The sequence below is a fragment of the Poecilia reticulata genome, chromosome 16, assembly GCF_904066995.2.
Source record: "Poecilia reticulata chromosome 16, P_reticulata-male-v2, whole genome shotgun sequence".
Taxonomy (NCBI): Eukaryota; Metazoa; Chordata; class Actinopteri; order Cyprinodontiformes; family Poeciliidae; genus Poecilia; species Poecilia reticulata.
The window spans coordinates 16,712,082-16,734,304 of NC_088845.1; the positions used below are offsets into that span (position 1 = coordinate 16,712,082).

At 37.7% G+C, this 22,223-nt stretch overlaps 2 protein-coding genes across 6 annotated transcripts in view; both read right to left on the bottom strand.

Moving 5' to 3' along the window:
- Positions 1-12,687, bottom strand: part of adam22 (ADAM metallopeptidase domain 22) — a 62,709-nt gene extending 50,022 nt beyond the window's left edge. Inside the window, exons 1-3 of one of the 4 annotated variants that reach the window (XM_017309539.2) lie at positions 11,899-12,687; positions 11,498-11,658; positions 7,607-7,683 (exon numbers count right to left, since the gene is read on the bottom strand). In XM_017309539.2, coding sequence (XP_017165028.1) covers positions 7,607-7,683; positions 11,498-11,658; positions 11,899-11,989 — 329 coding nt within the window. In that variant the 5' untranslated portion in view covers positions 11,990-12,687. The remainder of the gene's footprint in view (positions 1-7,606; positions 7,684-11,497; positions 11,659-11,898) is intronic. The other 3 variants (XM_017309540.2, XM_008431664.3, XM_008431665.3) reach the window with 3 other exon arrangements.
- Positions 12,688-15,515: 2,828 nt separating this feature from the next.
- dbf4 (DBF4-CDC7 kinase regulatory subunit) lies at positions 15,516-22,130 on the bottom strand. Of its 2 annotated transcripts, none has more exons than XM_008431660.3 (13): positions 21,944-22,130; positions 21,603-21,723; positions 21,119-21,288; positions 19,889-20,086; positions 19,752-19,802; positions 19,602-19,671; positions 19,444-19,520; positions 19,315-19,360; positions 19,169-19,214; positions 18,966-19,091; positions 17,817-17,919; positions 16,896-17,011; positions 15,516-16,791 (listed from the first exon to the last, which is right to left on the bottom strand). In XM_008431660.3, exons 2-13 carry the CDS (start codon positions 21,652-21,654, stop codon positions 16,065-16,067), a joined length of 1,782 nt encoding a protein of 593 aa, XP_008429882.1. In that variant the 5' UTR covers positions 21,655-21,723; positions 21,944-22,130; the 3' UTR covers positions 15,516-16,064. The 2 variants fall into 2 exon arrangements, with proteins under 2 accessions (XP_008429882.1, XP_008429881.1); XM_008431659.3 differs by having other exon boundaries at positions 21,825-22,130.
- Between the last annotated feature and the right edge of the window lie 93 nt (positions 22,131-22,223).

A 22,223-nucleotide genomic window follows, 5' to 3' on the forward strand; every position in this document is an offset into this window, starting at 1 on the left:
CAATCAAGGGCAATGGAGTGCATGTACATACGTGTGTGTGTGTGTGTGTATGCTTGCATGTGTGTGTATGTGTGTGTTGGAGATGATTAAAACAGGAGAACCCCCCCAAACCCAAGCGGCTCGCTCCACTCCCATGAATGGTAAATTGTAAGAGTCGCTGAGGATGGAGGACAAAGACCATGAAGGGAAATAAAAACCTGCCTCCCTCTCCCTTCAAATCCTTCCACTTCACATCCTCCTACTGATGAGTGAATTAGCAACTAAAACATAAACAATAACATACTTAACCACACTATGTGTATAAAAGAGATTACAACATATAAACAACTCATTTGGGACAGATGGAACATCGTAACCATGAATTACAAAGATTTCTGAGCCGAGGTTATGTGAGTTTACTTATAAAGCACCACTTATGCACAAGATTATTCATACAGAGAGACGAAGAAACAGACCTAAAGTATTATAAATAAAATATTAAAGAGCAGCAGTCAAGTTAATAAGTTGATAAAAAGGAAACTCTGACTCATCCACTCGATATTATAGACACAGTGACTCAGTGGTGGTCATGTGACGACGCACAGATTTACACTTAGATATGGTAAGTGCTGTCATTATGGGAGGTTGTTATAAATAAAGACTGAAGCCTTGAGGTAATCAACGTTTTTTTTGGCCACTCAGATTTCCTAATCGCCAAGTGACACTAAAACATAAAATATGGAAGCATTCAGAGAGTGAAATGAGTCTATAACATTCAAATGAACAAATCTGTGACCCCTTAGTGCAGGGGTCACCAACTCCAGTCCTCAAGGGCTACCGTCCTGCAACTTTTAGATGTGTCTCTGCTCAAACACACCTGGATCAAATAAATTGCTCATTTCCAGCCTATTGCAGAGAGGAATGAATGCTTGTGAGGAAATTCAGACACTTTGGAGCAGAGGTGAATCTAAAAGTTGCAGGATGGTAGCCCTCGAGGACTGGAGTTGGTGACCCCTGTCTTAGTGAAATGACCAAACATGATGCCACTTGGTCCTTTGCTCCTCTCATCAAGCCACAGTATATTGGTTGGTTGTTCTTCGTAGTAATTTTTTTTTTCAAAAGACGATAAGCATAACCTCCTGTGCATTATATACTGATGTGCTCTAATAGAGAATGCTTTTACCTAAACATAACAACTGTTTTTGTCCTGATTTATAAAGCAATTATAGAAACACCAACACACAAACACTGTCGGCTACATGATGGCAATTTATATCAACGTCCTTACAGTGGACTGTGAGTAGAGAATAGAAAATGACTTTCAATTGCTGGGTACAAAACGATGCACTTGGTAAACAACAAAACAACCAGAAATAGACTGTGTTGACTGGTAACAACTGAGTTTTATGTTATTATTATTGCTGTTAATCTTATTTCTTAATATTTTGTTTTTAGCACTTTAAAAACTCTCTGTGTGAACCTAAAGTCTATTTCTATCCAATTATGAAAAGGAACCAGCATCCATCTTTGAAAAGCCATCAGTAAACGTACGGATTGAACCTCGGAGACAGACTGAGTCTCGCACCTTGGAGTCTGAAACTATAACAACCAACATGTGTCCAAGAGCCACAAGGCATATGAATTTCTAACAGAACGCCTACGCTGCCATTATTCACAGCGTGAGGCTGAACGGCGTCTCCGAGCGAGGACGGAAAAGTGACGGTGGGTTCTGTGGCGCCGCAGACAGAGCAGGCGAAGGAAGCGAAGCAGCACACCTGTCTTGTTTGCTCATGGCAACACGCTCAAGCAGAGGAAACGTCCGCAGCTGCAGTGCCACTCACTGATAATAGACATTCAGAAATCACTGTTGATCCAATGAGGCTAAAACACCTCGCTCTCACGCGCCCACACGTCCTCATCAGCTGTCTGGATTAAAAGCTATCTGTAAACAACATCGTTCCACAGCGGGGTGTGGGAAAAGGAGGACAGAAAGGGCGGACAGGAGGGCGGAGGGCAGCAGGAATGCAACAACAAAGACCTTCAGGAGGAACGAAGCAGAAACGGACACATGGATAAGTTATAATCTGAAAATCCCTTTCAAGCAGTGAAACAGGGGGAAATTCAGCTGTGGGGTAAAACCTGGACAGATCACCAGCCCAGAGGCTCAAGAGATTCAGGGTCAAAAGAAAACAAGCCCAGATACATGCAGTTCTTTGAAAAGGTGCTTGTCTTCTGGTTTTGCTTTGTTACACTTAAATACAACGACTCTCCTTTTCTGAATGTTTTAATTCAGACATGTTGGAGCGTTTTCGAGTATGAAAGGAATGTTTAAGGTTATACTAAATTGGATTTTAGTCCAGACATTGACGAGGCAACTTCAGTTTGTCTTTTTATGCTTTCAGATGTGACCTTGCTGCACCTTGGATCATTGCAGAACCACAGTGTGAGTTAAAGGTCCAATACTGATGGCTAAACATTATCCCACAGGATGTTCTGCTACAGAGAGAAAGTCTTAGAAATGGATTTCTAACTCTTGGCTTGGACGGCGTTTTTCCATTAATAAAAGAAAAATAGTGTCTTCTCTAGCTAATGTGAAAAATTTATTTGATAAGCTAAAAACTGAAAAATACAAATACAAATTATGACAAATAATCCCCACTGTTTTGTCAACATTTACAATCATCTGACAAAATTTCAGAGTTCATTTAAATAATCTGGTTTCTTGACACAGATTCAGCTTTTAGGCATAGCATACACATTTTAATTGGGATTGGGAGTTTGGAAGGAAGGAAAAACATTTTCTTAACTCCGCTGACATTTTGCGACTTCGCACATGGACAAGCCAAATGTTTTCTACAGAAAAGTCTTTTGGCCAAGCAAGACAAAGATGCCACTGAGCTATTTGATCACAAGAATGAGAAGAATGCTTGAATGAGTCAAAATTAAGTTTTTAAGCAAAAGAAAACTGCACCAAGTATCATCAGGTAAGATGGTGGTGCTGTCAGACCTCCTCCGCCAGTTGCACTGGTTGCATTATACAGACAGAATCGAACAACAGAGTGGGAGAAGTGCATCCTAAATCTTCAGCGTCACGTCAAACCATCAGCTCACGCCCACTGGAAACCTGGTTGTTTAAACACTGTATATAAACAGCAGACATATCAACGACAACATCAGCTCTATTAAATCCACATATTTGCCTCACTGCTCTCTTTCCCATCTGTCATTATGTTGCTTCCAACTCTTTCTGTGACCTTTAGCCTCCTGGGCTTCATCATGTGTGCCAGATGAGGGACTGACTGCAGTGAGACTCACAGGCTGTATAAATTATTGGTGTAAATCAATGTAAATAAACCAGTGTAAATCTTCGACACGTAGACTATAATTGCCAATACATGTTGCAGTCCAACGAGTCTTTGGTGATAATATTGCATGCAGAGGTATTGTGATTAGGATATGTTTCAGATATATTGCGCAATCTAGGTGTAATTACGCGCAAGTTTTCTCCTAATGTCAAATTACAATGATCGATCAATCCAATATGCTGCCTTTGGATTATTATTAAGTCATCCAGACTAGAATAGTGGAAAACTCTAACATGTGAAGAGAGTAAATGCAAACACAGAAAGCTTTGCACAATTTAAACAGCTGATGTTTTTGCTGGGAGGCGGCATCAAAAAGAAGAAGACAAAATAAAACATAGAAGAAGAATCAAGTTTTCTCTAAAACTAATTGAATAAAACCCCAAAAGTAGCACAATTAATAGTTGATAGACACCAAATAATTATTAATGCCACATTCTGTTCTGATATCTTATAAATTAAGCAGGTATGAAGTGTTGTACTGCATTTACTTTGATCCCATAATTCATTATTACATAAATGTTAATTACACAGAAGTGTCTGGTTGTTCCTGCTCTGATGCTAATAAACTCTTCAGCGTTTGCCGCTCACTGCTGGTAAAATTTCCAGACGTTTTATCGGAGATTTGCTCCAGATCATTCTTGACGTGAGAAGCTGAGCTCAAATTAAACAGACGTAAGCTTTGTGCTTGTATGTTCTTTTTTATAAATAGCTTTGTTTTTCTAAATGATCACAGCGTAGCCAACAAGCAGAGATTACTGTTTACTCTGTTTGTTCACTACCGTGTAATTTAAGGGGATGTTGGTAAAACATCACATACTATTAATGCCTCACGTTTCTCCGCGAATTTCAAGAGCTCTTTGCTGCTCTTTACTGAGATTTTGTTTATGAAGGCTGAGAAACATTTTCTACAATATTTCACACAGCAAAACTTCAGGTCACTCCATTTACTCTCATTTTGACAGACTTCTTACCGGTAATCCCACAAATTAATAATTATACAGTGGAAGTGAATATTAATGCACGTTCATAACTTTAGGTACTCATATTAATTTGGAGCTACAACTGATTTATTGTTTGCACTTATTGCAAAAGTTCTCGGTTTAATTTTAGTCAAGTTAGTTCTGAGGTTAACACATTTATTTTCATTGGGGCATGGATATTAGAGATTGTTAATTTTGGAAATTGTTGGTGTTCCACCAGGACAAATATGAATCATAATTGTTTTAGAAATAATAAAGAAAGCTTGCATTAAGTTTATACGATGAAACTGAATAAAAAATGTGTAAACTAAGCTTAAAAGTTGGGATTCTTCCCAGAGCTTGACTATTTTAAGTTTACCAATTCTGCCTGAATTATGCTAGAAGCCTGTAGGAGATTTTAACTTAGATATTAAGCTAACTAATAGTGAGTGTGAATGTATATAACTGTATCTGTGTGTATAATTTATTGTGGATTGAACTCCAAAAAAATCAAATATATGGTAGATTTTATTGTTTCTTTACTTTTAAACTTTTGATAGTTTGTCTCTTCGTTTTTATGTCTTTTATATATACGTAGGTATACTTTCTGTAAATATTATTTGTCCACTCGGGACTTGAATCTGCAACCAAATGTTCATAAAATTCTTTTAAACTGTTGAATAACGCATTACCCCATGTGATTAATCTAAAAAGTCTTAAAATGACATCATGCGGATTAATTGCTTGACGTATTTTGACCTAAAAGCCCCTCTCCGGTGAAAAGTTGCGTGGTTCACAGGAGCGCGCCACATGGTCTTGTAATTCAGAGTTGCAAACACAAGCGAAAAGATGAGGGGGGAGAGTCAAAACTGGAGAGCTCAGCGACAAATGTTATAAACTTTGAATAAAACCAAAGTGATATGAACGATGAATTATCCTTCCACCGAAGCAAGAGCAGTTTATAGCAAACCTTTCTAAATGTTTGAAATAAAAATAACTTCTTTTAAGCCTTCCTGAATATGAAAACGTGGAAAACTGAGAACCTTCAAACATGTTTGGTTTGCGACAATAAAGCATTTCCTTAGACATTTTTTTAAAAACATGCATACTTACATTTCAAGCTTACAAAGCTAAGCATATTGATTAATGATCATTAATCTCTGCGCTAGAGTGTTATTAACCACAATTCTTTTTTTTTTATCGATTGATAGCAAAAACAAACTGAGAACATGATAAGTACAAATAATCTGACCAGAACTCTTTGTGCATGTTTGACACATTCACACCGGTGACTAGTCGATGGGTCACTCAGGGAGTGGGAGGAATTACAGAAACAGCTCCCTTCAGACCTGGAAATTCTTGTGATGTAAGATTTCTCTCAGCAGGAGAGTAATTTCCGCTGTGATTAGCAAGCAGGAAGCGTCGCTGCATGTGTTCACGGGCTTTCAGCTTGAAGTTTGGTCGGTGACTCAGGAAACTGACCGGAGAAACTGACTGTGAGCGTTGAGAAAAGGTGGAGGAGGTAGAAGCAATCCAGGAGTGAGAGAGGATGAATGTGGGGGAAGGAGAGGAGGAGGAAATGAGGAGCGAGCTTTTTCCATCAGCGCCACTGTGATCAATATCAGTGTCTGACAGGCGCTCTAAAGCCTTTGCCGTAAATCACTTCCTATGATGAGGGAAAACTCTAAATCACACATGCACTCCAACATGTGACACATCCATGACATGCAAACACAAACACCAGAGCAGCCAGTTTTTGGCACACAACAACTACTTTTGTTTATTTGTCTGATCTAAGCAGTCCTAAACTCAAACAAAACCTCCAGAGGGAAAGACTACATGGATTCTGTTGCAGCGTAGTGACAAAGAACAGGTAAAATTTATCACTATTGTACGTCACAAAAACATTTACACCTTCTGAACTTTTCCACATTTTATCAGCCACAAACCTTTTTGCACTAATGTTTGAATTTTATAAGACAGAGCAACAAAATACAGCAAATACCTTTACAGTGGAAGAAAAATAAAAGTCAGAAAAATGTGGAGTGTATCTATATTCAGCCTCCCTGAATCAACATTTTGTAGAGCCATTTTTTTGTTGTTGTTCCTATTACAGCTGCAGGTGTTTTGAATCGTGTTTTCTATAATGTTGCACGTCTTGCACACCTGGAGATTTTTTTTCTCCAATTCTTCTTAGCAAAATAGATCAAGTTTAGTCTTGTTGGAGGCGGTCTGTTGCTTGTTTTTATTTTGATAAATGAGTTCATACAGCTCCAGCTGTATGTTGAGGCTCTCTGTCTGATCTTCCATTTAGCTTCATTTATTGTCTAGAACCCCTGCTGAAAAAAATCCCCAAAGCATGATACTACCACCACCATGTTTCCCTGTGAAGCTCGTGTGTGTTCATGCAGTGTTTCCACCACGGAGAGTTTTCCATCTATGACAATGACTTTCTTTTCGCTTCTCTTTCATAAATCCGAGAACTGCAGAGTGTGTAGTTTCTCAGCCAACAGATACTCCCACCTGAGCCCTGGATCTCTGCAGCTCTCTGAGGGGGGTTAAAAGGCTTGGGATACGGTTTTATAACCAAACCCTGCAACGTAGGCGGCTAAATGCAAATGCATGTTACACTTTTTAGCTTTTAAGTTGCGAAAAAGAGACAAACGTCAGGGGGCTCAAGAACTTTAGAAAGGATTAGTTAAAGCAACTTTAAACCCAGAAATGTCATTTTGTAATTATCTTTTTTTTTTACATATTTCTTGTTATCATAATTTCAGGATTGCCTCTAGGATTGTAAAACAGGCCCAAAAGAGGCAGCACATTTTGAGGAAATTGAAACCAATATCTCCCCACTTTGCAGAGCTTTGGAGGGAAATGTGCTGACATTGGTGATCAGCTGCAATATGGCAAACTATGTGCCCTGCAGGAGATACTGAGAGGAGCTGAAAATTCGTGTCCCTGTCCCCCATACAGTCCTCACAACCAGAACCACGTGGGTCTGCAGGCATCGTGGTACCAAAAGCAGAACCAGCTGACCACTGCACAGCTTTTGTTCTCAAGCTGCAAAAAAAAAAGCCCAGCTGCTGTTTAAGACTTTATTATGGCACACAATTTATGCTTTATCCATTAGCTTTTTTTATCTGTTTAGCATTTCACCCCAATCCAGGAGAAATGGTGCCTTGTTTTATCAGATTTACTGTGAAGTGCTCCAGTTTTGGTCCAGTCAAGACAGGAACCAAAAAAAAGTTTAAAGCATCAACAGAGAGAAAGACCAGAGGTTTAATTTAACCATTTCATACTCACTGATTCAGCTCCACATCCAGAATGAATGTCTTTCCAAAAGCTTCAACTTGAAAGGTTGCTTGGGTAACGTGTTCCATCTGAGGATGTAGAAAGGACATTTTATTTACCGCTTGCATGCAGCCTCAGTCACATTCACGCTTCGCTTCATTAACATTCACATGGATCAGCCGTGCACCAACATTGATGGATGGCTTCTTGCTTTTTTTTGTTTTTTTTCTTTTTTTTGCAGCACAAATCAGCAGGAAGAAACCTGTTTTCATTAAGTCATCAAAGGTTCATTTTCTTTTTCTGGAGCTGATTGTTTGCAGAATAGCCATTTATCGCAAAAACATAGCCAAAGCTCGTAGACCCGTTTCCCAGCAGAGGTGTAAAACTTGACAAGCTTGACAGATTTTATTTCTCAGAAATATCTAAACTCACGCAGTCAAGCTGTTTGAGTTGCAGTGTCTGTATACAGAAGCAGAAATAAACAGTTTCCTCTCTGATTGATTTGCTGGGTTTGATTTATTCCAGGTTTTGCGGGTCACATATGGTGCCGGCTTTATTGCACACCCATTGGGTCAATGACAACTACTAAATATAATTCCTATAGGTGCAGAACACCTTCCCCCTTCAGTTTGGCCCACGGGCTTCCTCTATTATCGAACGGCGAGGTAACAAGCGGAGGGGGTGTTTTTTTTTTTTCTTCAATTTCTTCGGTGCTCAAACGGGAATGACCCGGACCCCCCTCATGTCCACAGGGACCACAGACTCTATTGTTTGGTGGAGCGTGCCTGTGCCTAGTCAATGCATTCAAGAGCACATAAAGAAGTCTGAGGGGTTTCTACTCAAGTATGTACAAATATTAATGCAAAACCTTTTCACTGTGGCAGAGTGGATTTGGATTAGAAGGAGGTACCAGGAACAGGAACCGTGCTTAGAGGAAGCATCTAGACAGAGCACAGGCAATCATTAAGAAACCAGCTCTGACTCTGCTTACATCGATTCCTGGCTTCCGCCGACCTGACTTTCCCCTCCTGACTGTCTGACTGTAAGAGAAGAGCCATCGATGCCTGAAGGAGGGAGGTTGTCAGAACCACATGCTAAAAGCACACAGAACGATTCCACTCTACACAAAACGCAACATGATCACTGTGCTGAACCTCCCCCACCTACTTCTAATTTAGCCATGTTTGTGTCTGAAAATAGGCTGTAGGACGCTAAAAATAACTTGCCACGTGTCACGCGTTTTAAGAGCAGCTTGACGGAGTTGTTTTTAGGTCCATTCATCTAAAAACGGTCAACAAACTGATCAAACTTTGGGAAAGTGACATCACAGCTGTCAGTTCTCTGGAGAGAAGATGGTGCAGCGAAAGATTCACTTCAAAGATATTTTAGAGTCGCGTCGTCAGCTTTAATTGTATTTTACAGTTCTTTCTAAACTCTGAGGTAGAGTTATGCGAGAGGAATGTGCTTTAGTTAATATCGCTATGAGCTTTGAAAACTGGAAGATTATCTTAATGAATCAATTAATGATGCAAGGGAAGAAAAAGGTGACAACCTAGTTGATGTATTGTAAAATCTGAAGGCAAACTAGCAGAGAAATCATATGTGTTGCTCTTCAGATATTTGTCTTAATATGTAAATATGAAAATGATTTCTTATGACAAATGATTCGGCTGTCTATGTGTAGGAGCTGTGGCGTATAAACTCCTCCTTTTCTGCTGCCAGCTACAGTCTAAATCCATCAAAACACAGTTGACACACTAAAATCAAATAAACAATAAAATATGTGACAGAATTTTATAAGCATGATTATAAAATAGACATGATATAATAGACAGTCGCCGATACCGTCTGGATCAAGTAATGTTTAACCTTACAATGTCTGGCTCTTCATCTAAAAAGAAATTTAATGCAAAAAAAAGAAAATTAATGTATTTATTTGTTTTCAGACAATTTATTCTTCATCGATATAAGCAATGAAATATAAGCCTTTTTTGCTGATGTTTTGTCACCAAAAAAAGGTGATGGGACATTTTACCATTTAGAAACAAAGTTTTTGGAGCCCTCTGGTGGATAAACAGTGCCTTTTCTGTTTTTGAAATAAAATAATATAAAATAAAAACATTGAATTTCAAGCAATGAGTTTTTTTACACATAGTCACATAAAAAAAACTCATTCTGGTTCTTCTTTGTGTATGAAGTCTACAAATGACTCTGACTGGGTGAGACAGCTGCTGGCAAACCTGAATATGATTTATCAGCAATTTAACAATACATAAATTGATTTTCACCGCTAAAGCTTTACTAATAAAATTATTTAACCTGCTGAAGTCATAAAGAAACTTCACAAACTAAGTTGAATATTTTAAAGCAACAGTTCCTCATTTTTTTATATATAAAAGCATCGCCTCAATAAATATTAAAGTTTCAAAATTATACTGACATTTTAATATAGCAAAACAAAACAGACTAGACTTTGAAAATAATCTATTGTTTGGTTAAAGGATGATGATGCATTCAGCTTTGCTTTTTGGGGGTTTTTGAAGTTAACATCTCCAAGTTTCCCAGAAGTTGAAATTTCTAGTGAGGTTTCTCACCAACCCTGATCTTTAAATCCAAAATGGCTGCTGCATTCTTAAAACATCTTGATATTTGCCAGAATATATATATATATATATATATATATATATATATATATATATATATATATATATATATATATATATATATATATATATATTTTATTTTATTTTTTTTTTACTTTTGCCTGGTTGGATCTCATTAAAGTTTTTACACACACAGAATTGTACAACCACTGTTAGTGAATATGTTCCTTTGGTGTCTAAGTACAGAAAACGTAAAGAAATGCATTGTTATTAGCCTGTACTGTACACAGCTGTTAGCTTGTCGCTAAGCAGAGCTAAAAGTGTAAAACACTGGTTCTCCTCCTTGCAACTGGATCATGGTAAAGTTGGGTTAAGAGTGATTTGGTGTCATAGCATAACACTGATAAATATGTAAATGTACATTTAATTATTTCTACTGTTCTCAGAAATTTGACAGCACAAAAAGCAACAAACATATCAGAAAATTTTATTCTGATTGTAAAAGTGAGAGTTTGTCAAACATCAAAGACCTTAGCCTCTAATATGGCTGCTGTGCAAATAGGATGTAATAAAAGTAGCCAGGATAAATTATTTATCAGCAGTTCACTTATTAATAATGTCAGTAATTCAAAGGTACATTTAGTCTTTGGTAAAAGGTGAACATTTAAACATGCTCCATTAGTGAAATGAGGGGAATGCATAGCTATCTTGCATTGCTAATAGTTGTTAGCAACACAATTATTAACAAGTTTTTTTAACTTGCAACCCGAACAGGAAAAAAATTGGGTGTGACATTGTTCAGAAATCCACCATTGATTCCAACACAGATGCTCTATTCAGAATAGGAGTGGCAACGTGTAATTTAAGATGAGACACACAGGGTCTCCTTCACATTTAGACCCAACACACATTTTCCACAAGCATACTTGGGAAAATAGGAAGAAGCATGACAGCAGGTTAAAAAAATTTTGTGCCACAGTTTGAGAACCTTGGCTCTACGGCTTTCTGTAAGTAGGGCAGTTTGATTTTTTTTTTTTTTTTTTTTTTTAAGTTATGAAGGAAATAATGACCCATATAGCACATGCACACAGTATAATTAGTGCAGCTTGCTGTAGTGACTAAATGCCTCAGTGGTGTTTTGCTATTTATTATTAAATAACTGTTATTCCACCCCCCCCAGACAACAAGCAGAGGAGGAGATGAGTGTGCAAGATATAAACAAACTGTCCTGCAGGCATCTTTCCAGACAGACACTCCTCTATCCATCCTTGACAACAAGAAAACAACACACGGCGTGTACCTGCGTGGAGTCGGGGCTGGCCTTCACCCTGGTGCTGAGCTCATCGTGGGTAATCTGGCTGTGGTTTTGGCTGCTGTACACAAGCCGGAGAGGCACCGTGTTCTCCTTCCCCACGAACCTGCCCGCATCGCGAAGAGCTTCCAGGCTCGACAAGGCGTCTCCTGCACAGAGAGTAAACACCGACTTCATTACCAGCCTGTGCACAAATCAGCGGCGATAAATGAAATGTCGATGGGTTTTCATTTCCTCTGGTAACCATCAATCTGGTGTGGGGCAATTTTTTTAGGTGATAAATCACCAGAATGTTGTTTTTAAAACGCATATCAATAGGGGGGGGGGGGGTTATATATTTATACACGCAGAAATAATATTTAAAAAAAAAAAAAAACAGTCTCGGTTACCATTTGAGGCATCAAGGCTGCTCTGGTGACCGACGTGCATCAATCCACAGACGCACAAAAGGGAAATCCACCATGGCATCCTCAGCATCATCACCTTCCTCTCTCTGGTAGGGAATTAAAAACAATGCGGTATTCCAAAACAGGAACCTCTCGCAGCTCTGCCTTCGCTAGGGGAGGCTGCTGCAGCCGGAGCGGATCGTCTGGTCGGAGCAGTCCCGCTTGTGGTGGGCCATCGGTGGGGTCGCTTAAGAGTCTGAACGCAGAGCGCGTCTGAGCGCACCGAGACCCCCGCGGATCGACGGCGGCACGGAGCGAAGGCAGAGAGAGAGAGAGAAAGAGAGAGAGAGAGGGAGGGAGGAGTGGGGACACCTCCTTAAAAACATCAACGTCCAGCGGCTCACTGCAGAAACGCCTAATCCATAAATATGAGCGGAGGAAGCAGGAGATGGAGACAAACTACGGGCCCCGGGCTTCCGGAGACGGGGCTGATAGGAAAGATCATCCGCGGTGAATTAATGCAGGAGAGCCATTCCTGCACAATCCCGCCTGCTATTATCGTGACTCGCTCCATCATCTGCCAGGGCTTCAGATCGCCAAGTCCCCACCCCCACTCAGAGAAAATTGAGAAAATGACAGATAATGAGATGAGCATTATTATAACCGTGAGGCTTTAACAGAATAATTGATTTCACCGCAATAAAGAAGGAGCGACAGGGTGTGGCCTGTCTGTACAACAAAAATACTTATACGCCTACGTTTCAAATGTCTGCCTATATATTTCTTCCTTATTTTAATTGTAAGTAGTTCTTTAAATGTCCTGTGAGATGGTATATTTACCCATGTATATTTTTATATTTCAAATGATGTGATACGATTTTTTTTTTAAATTTGAGTTGATTTTTTACATCAAAGCAGGGAGTATATGCCAGGGGCCTCCAATAAAATCTTCCTGACGAGAGCAATTTTACTCCAGCATGTCGTGGGCCCCCTCCCCCGGAACACATTTGCTTCAGGGACAAGAGCTCCGCACAGTCCGGCACAGATGTTACATCCTGTTTGACTGATTACGAACCAGAGAAACACCAAATCCCAGCATCTCAACCGCTAGATACAATGTTCCTTGTATTCTCTATGGAGGGAGAAGAGTGCCAAATTGCAGTAAATAATGCAAATAACTCAAACAGCATGTAATTGTTTTGCCTAATTTAATGTCAATTTATTTTTCTTCTGTTGTTGTAGGCCTTGATTTCACTAATTTTGGTTATGATGCATTAATTTGTCTGGTTGTGTGCTTTGCCATTATTTCCTTCAGTTTTTGCTTTAACAGTTTCTATTTTTCAAATTGTTTAGTGGTTGTTCTTTGACGCAATCTCTGCGACGTTTCATCTTCTCCTATGTCTGTTTTTTTAATTTTGGTCGCTTAGGACCCCGTATTGTCAACTTAATTGTTTTACTTATTTTTGTTGCTTTTTTCCACTGGTATTTGGGCCGAACCTAACTTACCAAGGTTATTCCTATCCACTGGCACTCATTCTGGTACAAGTTAGAATATTAAGCTGAAAATACAAGATGATCCATCCAGCTGATTTCTATATAAACTTTAAAAAGCTCTGGGGGCTGCACTGGATCATTTAGTGATGGTTTTACTACAAGAACATAATGAACAACACAATTTCTGCCCACATCCATAGCCTACAATGACTGAAGAAAAACAGTAGTTTATTAACCCTTTTATTCTAGGGTTAATAAACTATTTTTGATTTAATCCATCCACCTGTGGTCATGAAGTTTAGGTCATTTTGCAATTTATGCCGCAAGAATTTTTAATTGGATTCAGTCATGCTGCTTCTTTCTTCCCACATTCCATAATAAATGTAACCATAAATGGCAAATCACAGGAATTATATCACAGAAAATGAAATAAATCCAAAGTGGCTCATTGTTATTATTGGGGTTTTTTGTTGTTGTTGTTTTACATAGGGTATGTAATCTTCTGGTTTTGGCCTTTACCTGCACACTGTGTACTGCCATTCAAAAAGTAGTTGAATAATAAATTATTTTGCGATGGTGTGCAGAAGAGGTGGTAGTTTATCATTGGCTTAGTCACTCATTAAAGAGTCAACCTAAAATAACTCACATTGTTACATTTTTGAGTTTAGTTTCAAATGTAGTCATTTGGTCTTACAGATTTCTTTAGGGTTTGACTTTTTCTCACACAATATTTCATATCAAACTAAATTTTTCATCAGGTGAAGATAATCTGAGTAAAACCAAAGGTACTTGTTTTCAAATGACAATTGATCAAGTCACTATGTTCAGTTTTACATATCAGAAACACATCAAGTCCCGATTTGAAGAAATTGACTCCTGCCTGGTTCTTTTTGCTGAGAATATACTAATTAGAAAATCATTTTTTTCAAAATTTTATGTCTTTCTTTTAAACAGTGATCCCCATCACTCCCAGACTCAAACCCACTCCACAGTAAATGACTGGACCAAGACTTGGATCTACGTTGTAAAATTCAACTTCTGTAAAAAAAAAAATTAAATATTGTAAATTATCTTTGCCATTGTGAAATATTTTCATTGTGTTTTCATAATACTGCATGAAAGAAATAAGACATTTACCCCAGATTCTTGTCTTTGGTGTCTCCAGTGCAGGGCAGGATTTGCCAAAGATAACCAAAGTAGTAATAATAATAAAGAAAGGGATCAAAGAAAGCATATGTATATGTTGCAAAATTGATGTTTTAGGCACTCTGCATCTTTTTAATATAAAACAGTGTAGCAGTGTGAGAAAGTAAGTTTGGCTTCAGATTTGTCAATCTAAATGTTTCATCTTGCTTTAGTTTTGTTCTATAGGTTTTGCCATAAAAGTTCATTCTTTAGTCCTTAGTTTATTCTTGTGTTCTGTACATTTGAATTTATTTCACTTAGAATATTTTTTTAGCTTGTCTCCTGTGGTTATCTGCATTTCACTGCTTCTACAATACAAACTATGACAATATTATCCCATTTGGCTGACATAACCAGAAGGAAATTATAGAGAAAAAAGCTGGAAAAGAGAGTTAAGATGTCAGTTAAGCTGTAAAATTGCTTTAAATAAAATAATAATGTAACAAAACTAATCCTCAGTCATGTTATATATGAACAAAATATGGCTATCAGTATTACAGCTCTATCGGCAGAAATATATTTCAGCAGCCTGGCCATTGCTTTCATATTATCGATTCTCATCTCTCATCACTACTGCATCTGGATTTCTCCCATTGAAGTGGATTTCTCTGGTAAAATTTAATATGGCCAATGTCTTTGAATTGTAGTCTGACTGCAGTTTTAGCAATGGCAGAGGAAGTGAAGGAAACCGTGCACATTTAGCCTGCTGGATGGACTTTCACTGCAGCTAACTGACATTTACTGGCTACAATGCTAAAGCTTACAAATAGCAGTGGGGAGATATCTACAAAAAATAGAAAAGATGGCTTAGTAGTAATTGACTTCGTAAAACTCGGCAATAATCTTACAATCACTAAATATATAGTACGAGGAACAACAAATACAAAGTCACAGTATGGATAGGAAACAGTATTGATAAATGTCCAATTGACACTTTGGGGTGGCATTTTAAAAACATTCTTTAATTTTCAGTTCAGTTTAATAGAACGTTAGATTTATTATCAAAATGTGAAATAAATAACACTAATTTACAAATTAAAACCGTACAAAGTTTCCAAAATACATTTCATAGCCACAGACTAACATTCATTTTGTGAGGTTTCCAACTTCCCTTGTGGCTGTACAAAAACAGAAGTTCACCCAGGAGCTGATGTTCACCCAAAAAGAGAATTGAAAAACCAATATTTTATTAAATAGAAAACTGAAGTGGTTTTTAACCCATCCAGACATTAACGTGAGATCAAACCTGAGACCATTTAGTCAAAACTCCAATAAAATTTTTAAAGTCTAAACAGATGCATAATGTAAAATTGTAAATTGTGAAGGTTTTCTTGTAATAGTCTTCACATTAAAATAATATTTAAAAAAAATTTCAGGGAATAAAATCAGTTTGTAAACCATGCATTTTATCTGAATGCATGGTTCTAGTTCATGGCTCGGGAAAAAAAAAAAAAAAAAAAAAGTTTTCCCCTTATATTTTTTGACTTTATCTAATCTGAAAAACCAAGAAACTCCACATCCATGTTATCACTTGACTTGAAAATCTCCCAGAGGTTCAGTAGCGAGTTCTCAAGTTCTGGTTCTGCAGGCTGGCCACTCGGATCCACTTTCCGCCTCTTGTGTTTATAAGCTCTGATCTTCCTCTGAATTTTTTGCACCGTACAGAAGATTGGCAAGTTAGGGTTTTCTTCCTCCTTTTCAGAAAGACTGTTTTCAGTTTTTGAGAATGTTTTTGCCTCAGACAGAGCGGCGTCCTTGTTCGTATCTTCGGCTCCGTGCGTCACAACACTGAAGTTGCTCGCCGATGCTTCACTCTGCAGGTTTGTACCTCGTAGGTAAGAGACTGAGCTGTTTGTGTCTTTGTGAGAGATTTTGTCTCTGGAGGGAAAAGTGGTGAGAAATTCTCCGTCAGAGTGAGGATTTTCTGATTTCGGCTGAGGAATCATGATCTGCTCAGATTTCTGAGTTGAAGAGTTTTGCCTGATTGTCCGTTTGGATGCAAGGAACCTGTGCTTGGACTTGTCCGAGTAAGTGTAGCAGTTCTTTCGGCCTCCTTTTGTGCAGAAATGTTCCGAATTTGATTCTTCAGATGCATCACTGATCCAGTCCTCCTCTGCCTTAACGGTGTCCGAAAGACTCGCGTCTGCTTGGAGATTTTGGCCTGCTTCTCTACATGGTCCAGGAGCCACCAGAACAGAAGAAACGCTGCACTTTCGTCTAAACGAAAACAGCAAATTTTGAAATTAACAGTGAAATAGACAGAAGAAATAAGAAGTGATCCGATTCTTATTTGTGTGGCGATTCCACAGGGACAGACATACCTCATGTCTTTAGTTTTGATGGGAAGGAAATTAAAGTGCAAGGTCGAAATCTGCTGGTCCACAATCAAATATTCGTCACTCTTGGAGAAAGCTTTGTGACGTTCACTCTGCAGATGCTATATTAAAAATAAAAACATTTAAAAAATAAATAAAAAAATCATTCAGTTAAATTATTGATGATGATTACAGCCATCAAAACATCTAAGCCTGATTCTAGATAAACTGAACTAATAATTCACTGAGCAACGTGACACTGAATATTGACGTCACTGGGGGCCATCAGCAAGTTTCTATGGAATACATCAACAACAAAGCCCCATCTATTATTTGGGACAAAATTAGCACTTGTACTTGTGCCTCAAAATAGAGATGAAATGATTAATTGAATTAATCCATGTTTATTAGAATTGTGAACTAATTTAGTAATCAATTAATCGTCAACTGACTCACAAAAAGGCTATTTGCTGAACAAACATATTCAGAGTAGTAATTAAACCAAAAACGTATAAACAAATTGCATCAAAGATTTTTAAAAACATGTCTATGCATCTCCTACACAAAACTTGTCAACTGGCAAAGTTGTAGGTTCACCTGCTTCAAATTCTGCAAAAAACAAAATAAAAAAACAAAAAACATCCAATTATTAATTGGTTAATGAAAAAAAAAACCCCATCTGATTAGCCCTGCAATGTATTGATACTAAGTCAATCTGGAAGGTTTGAGCTTTTCACATGTTGATGTTAGATTTTTTCTGCTACTAATGCATCCTGCAAATGATGCAGGAATGGCAATTGCCTGGATGCGATTATTTTTGTTCCACCGCTGCTTTTAAGACTCTCCATAAAGGCTGTTCCTGTATTTCGCAATCTAACTGAACATATTTATTGTGCACAACATCACTCGTCCCCAAAGAAATCGTACCATCTTGAGTTGGTCATATTTGACCATGCAGCACTCGCAGTAACCGCCTCGCTTCTTCTTTCGGCCTTGACCTTTCTCCTCAGCGCCTAAGGCTTTCACTCCTCTGTAAGAAGGTTAAATATAAGGAGATGTTGATTCCAAACTCTGCTAGAGATTCACATTAGGAGTGCATGACAAAAAAAAAAAACACTCTTTGTGATCTGCAACATTAATAAGAATTAAAATGAAGACATTAGTTATCAACATTTTCCATTTTGACACTGATATGTGTGAAGCATAAGCATCTACTGCAGCCAGACTTTACAAAACATTAAAGTATTATGAATTTTTCAGGCACATTATGTCATTTTATAACACAAGTAATTATGTTACCTTCAGATCTTATAAAAGTTTTATAATTTAATGCCTTGTGATCGGGATTCTCTTTAGGAAACTCCTGCTCTTTCTTAAGTTTCAAGAAGTCACAACATCATTCTTCTATTAACCCCTTAACAACGTTTTTAACCAGCATTACACTGAGAAGTAGCTTAGCAGATGAGCAGTTCCACCAAGTGTTTGCTAATTACTGTGGGCTAGTCTGAAGGAGCTGAGTGGTGCAGTCGTAGGGAGGGGTGCTCTGTGAGCTCGGAAATTGCAGCTCGAAGGAGGAGTTGCGCCTTAAAGACTGCAGTAGTTCCCATCTCAATCATTTCAATTTCTCAATCATGCATGAAACAATCAAGACAACAGCCCAGGTATGTTTTTGATAAGGAATAACTTTATAACACAATATAAAGCTCAAAAAAGTTGATCTTAAATATGAAGCCAAAGATCAACCTTTGTCTGTAAATTATGACCGCACAAACTGAGGTGGCACATTATTAGCCGCTTACAAGTTGGATCGAAACGGAGAAAACTTAAGTGTTGGCCTATTCTCAATGGTGTAATATATATTTAACCTACTGCAGCATTTTCACTGCATATAGTCACTGGGGAAAAAAAAGGTCATTACCATAAAAAATGGCCTCAAATAGCAAGATTCACTTCATTTCAAAAATAATCTTAAGGGACCATTCTCTTTAGCCGAGCTTTAACTCAGTTTTATGTTTGCAGATCAGGACAGCTCATACACTAAAAGTAATTTTGTGCTTAAGCACAGAGTAACATTACCTGTGTCCATGTTGTTTGAGTCCAGAAGGATTTTTCTCCTCGACACTGAAGGGACTGTAAGGAGCTGCTGTCTTCAGGCTGAACTCCGGCAGGTTTGGCATTGTGAGGTAGATTGGACGATAGTGTCTGATTAAAGAAGACATACTGTTTATTTGTTGCCACTTTTTAAGAGATCGAATGTGTTGCTATACTCCTTTTTTTACCTGCTTGAATCCTCAATCTTAATAAAAGGTTTGGTGATCCTCCCTGCTGCAAATTACATCACAACTCTTTAGAATTCAAGCTTTGATGGGCATCTAATACTCACAGATTAAAATTAAAGACGGTTAAAACTGGAGACGGCATTTACCTTTATATTTCTGAAAACCCAACTTAGTTGAAGATTCATTTTTCACCTATGAAATTAAAGAGCAATGATAAACATTGTGAAGTAATTGAATTTCTAACAACGAAAAAGGTAAATTATTTTGAAACGTACATGTGATTTCACCGGAGCAGCTGCTGAAACCGGGCTCCCAAAAATTTTCTTTTTCTTCTGAACATAAGCCAAAACATCTACAGAGGACATAAAAATAATTCAAGATAAAGTAAAAATAACCATATATAATTAGACGCTGTATTAATTAATCAACCAACCATCTAAGTAAAGGATCTTGACACCCCATTCTAGTGCATTTGACAGGACTCTGTCCATTTGCAGCCTCCCCTAAAAAAACAAAAAAAAAAAAACTTGTCAGCACAGAAGATAAAACATCTAAATAAAAAATGTAAATATCTCTAACCAACCTGTCCTGTCACTACTCTTTCCGCCAGAGACTTCCCTCTGCTCTTGATCAACTGCAAAACAAATGCATTTAATAACAAATCATATCCAAAAATATTAAACTTGTGCCAGGGATGATAAAACACCAGTTCAGACTCACTGAATCCACTTGACCCTGAGACTTGGTTTTGTCCATATGGTTCGGAGGACAATGTGGGTTTGAGTGGGGTTGTGGAGAACTCTGTCCAGAGTCGGGACTGGGGACAGGAGAGTCCTGTCTGAGACAGTGCACATGCTTCGCTTCCCGCTTGTTGGAAACCAGATACTTGATTTCCTTACTGAAGAACTTCTCAACGATCTAAATTCACAGAACAGAGAAAGATGCAATAAAACTTTTAGACATTTATGAAAACAAGTTGGCTTGTTTTCAGTTTTATTTTACATAAAATAGGTTTCCTATACCACATAAAGATGAGGGAAGATGCTGCACTGTCAAGTGTTTAGAAGTCAAAACTAGACACAAAGATCTAGATTTGGTTAAATATCAAAAATTTTAAATGAAATGTGAATATGTTAAATTATTGTATAACTACCCAGCAGTTAACATTTGAGAAGTCCAGCAGGGATTTATTCAGGATGTCCGATATATTAATTTATTGCATACGGTATGTAGCAGTAAAATTGTGCTATTTTTTGCAATTAAGGCGATAAAGTAGCTTAGTTATTAAAGCAAGTTTTATTTTTAGAGCAGGATTTTTATGAATAACTGAGAATATAAATTGGCAAGTTTATAGGTAATAAGGGGGGGAGGAGTATGAATATTTACATACTTAATGGCTTTTACAGTCATGGCAAAAAGAAACACCTGAAAATATTCTAAAATTGTTAAATACAATATTTCTATACATTTATTAGAACCAAAAAGCATCAAAAACCTGATTCCAATAGCAGTAAAAAGGCGATTTGACAAAGTCTGGTTTAGTTTGTCTGTGCAGCAGATTGGCCAAGTCACAGGCTCTACAAAGCATCCACGATGGCAGACTTAGCTCATTGTATAATTTATAATCCACTAATTTATCTTAGCAGCAGAATCATAACCTTAATATCCATAGCAGTGAGCGTTAATATCATGATGATTCTGTGGTTTATAAACAATAATTAAAATCTAACGTAATGAATGTTTAAGGTTTTAATGTAAGAAGACAGTCTGATCAAAGCAGCTGATGAAGCAAAACATAATCTCTGCAAAATTCAGTAAATTGTTGCTGTGGACAGAGAGAAATTTGGTGATCAACACCAACAGGATTTACATAGACAAATTTGGCTGAAGAAACTATCAGATCTTTGCAATATATGAAAAAAATAAATAAGAGTGAAAGGCCTTTATTACCCCGCCCAGTTGTTTGATGTCGCTCTCCAAGGTCTCTGCTGTTCTGTTGGATTGTAGATCCAGATAAAACACTTTTCCAGCAAAAGGTTTGACATGTGATGAAGATGACACAATGGATGTTTGCTTTGCCTTGCTCACTGATGTCTTCTCAGCAGCATTTACACTTTTTCCTGAAACATTGAAGTTAAAACTGTTAAAAGGTTCAGTGGTGGTGACCGTTTCCACAAACAGAACATTCACCTTTCCTTAAGAAAAACATTTAAAGCACAGAGATATATTTACAGCTGCTATTTTGTCAACTCAAGCTCAAAAAAGGTTTGCTACATTTTTAATGATGTGAATATTATTCCCGTTTAAACTCCCTAAAACCACTCCATAACCACTTAATGATGTAAAGAGTGCATTTTGTGTAAATTATCAATTGGATATAAAGTGCATAAAATATGACCTATATTACAAAGTCTAGAAAAAGCGACATCTGTACCTTGTAAGTTGGATCCAGGATTCCGATGATTTTGACTGTGTTTTGGTTTCATATTTTTCTCACTGACTGAGAACACGACGGAAACCTTCTCCTTTTATGCCATAAAGCCCTCGTCAGCTCACTGTTTACAAACAAACGAAAAGTTATTCAGACAGAGAACCAGAAATATAAATAAAAATAGTCGCAGATGTAGCTTCGCCTCCGTGAAAACGGCGTGCTTACCATTTAAATCACATTAAGATGAGTTAATCGAAAACTATGTCCAAACTCGTTGGATGGTGTTCAGGAAGTTTACAATGTCTACTCTGTCACATTTTATCAAGCCTAAAAGTTGGACTTACTTGACTTTCAGTTTTTTGTTAAAGGACGAATGTTTGCGTAATAGCCGTATTAAAGCATCAAAAACATTCAGTTTTAAACTTTGTCTCAGCGTTTCTTCTAACGGTCAGTTCCCGCTTTTTAAATCCAGTATGTCGAGTGCAAGTTGCCAGATCTGGCTTTTCCGGCCTCAAAATGTGTAAATCTTCTAACCCGTTATAACAGCTCGGCGAAAAGAAAACGCTCAAATTTCATTAGCTAGCATTCTTAATGCCTTGAATAAGTCTTGGATAAGTTGTTTAC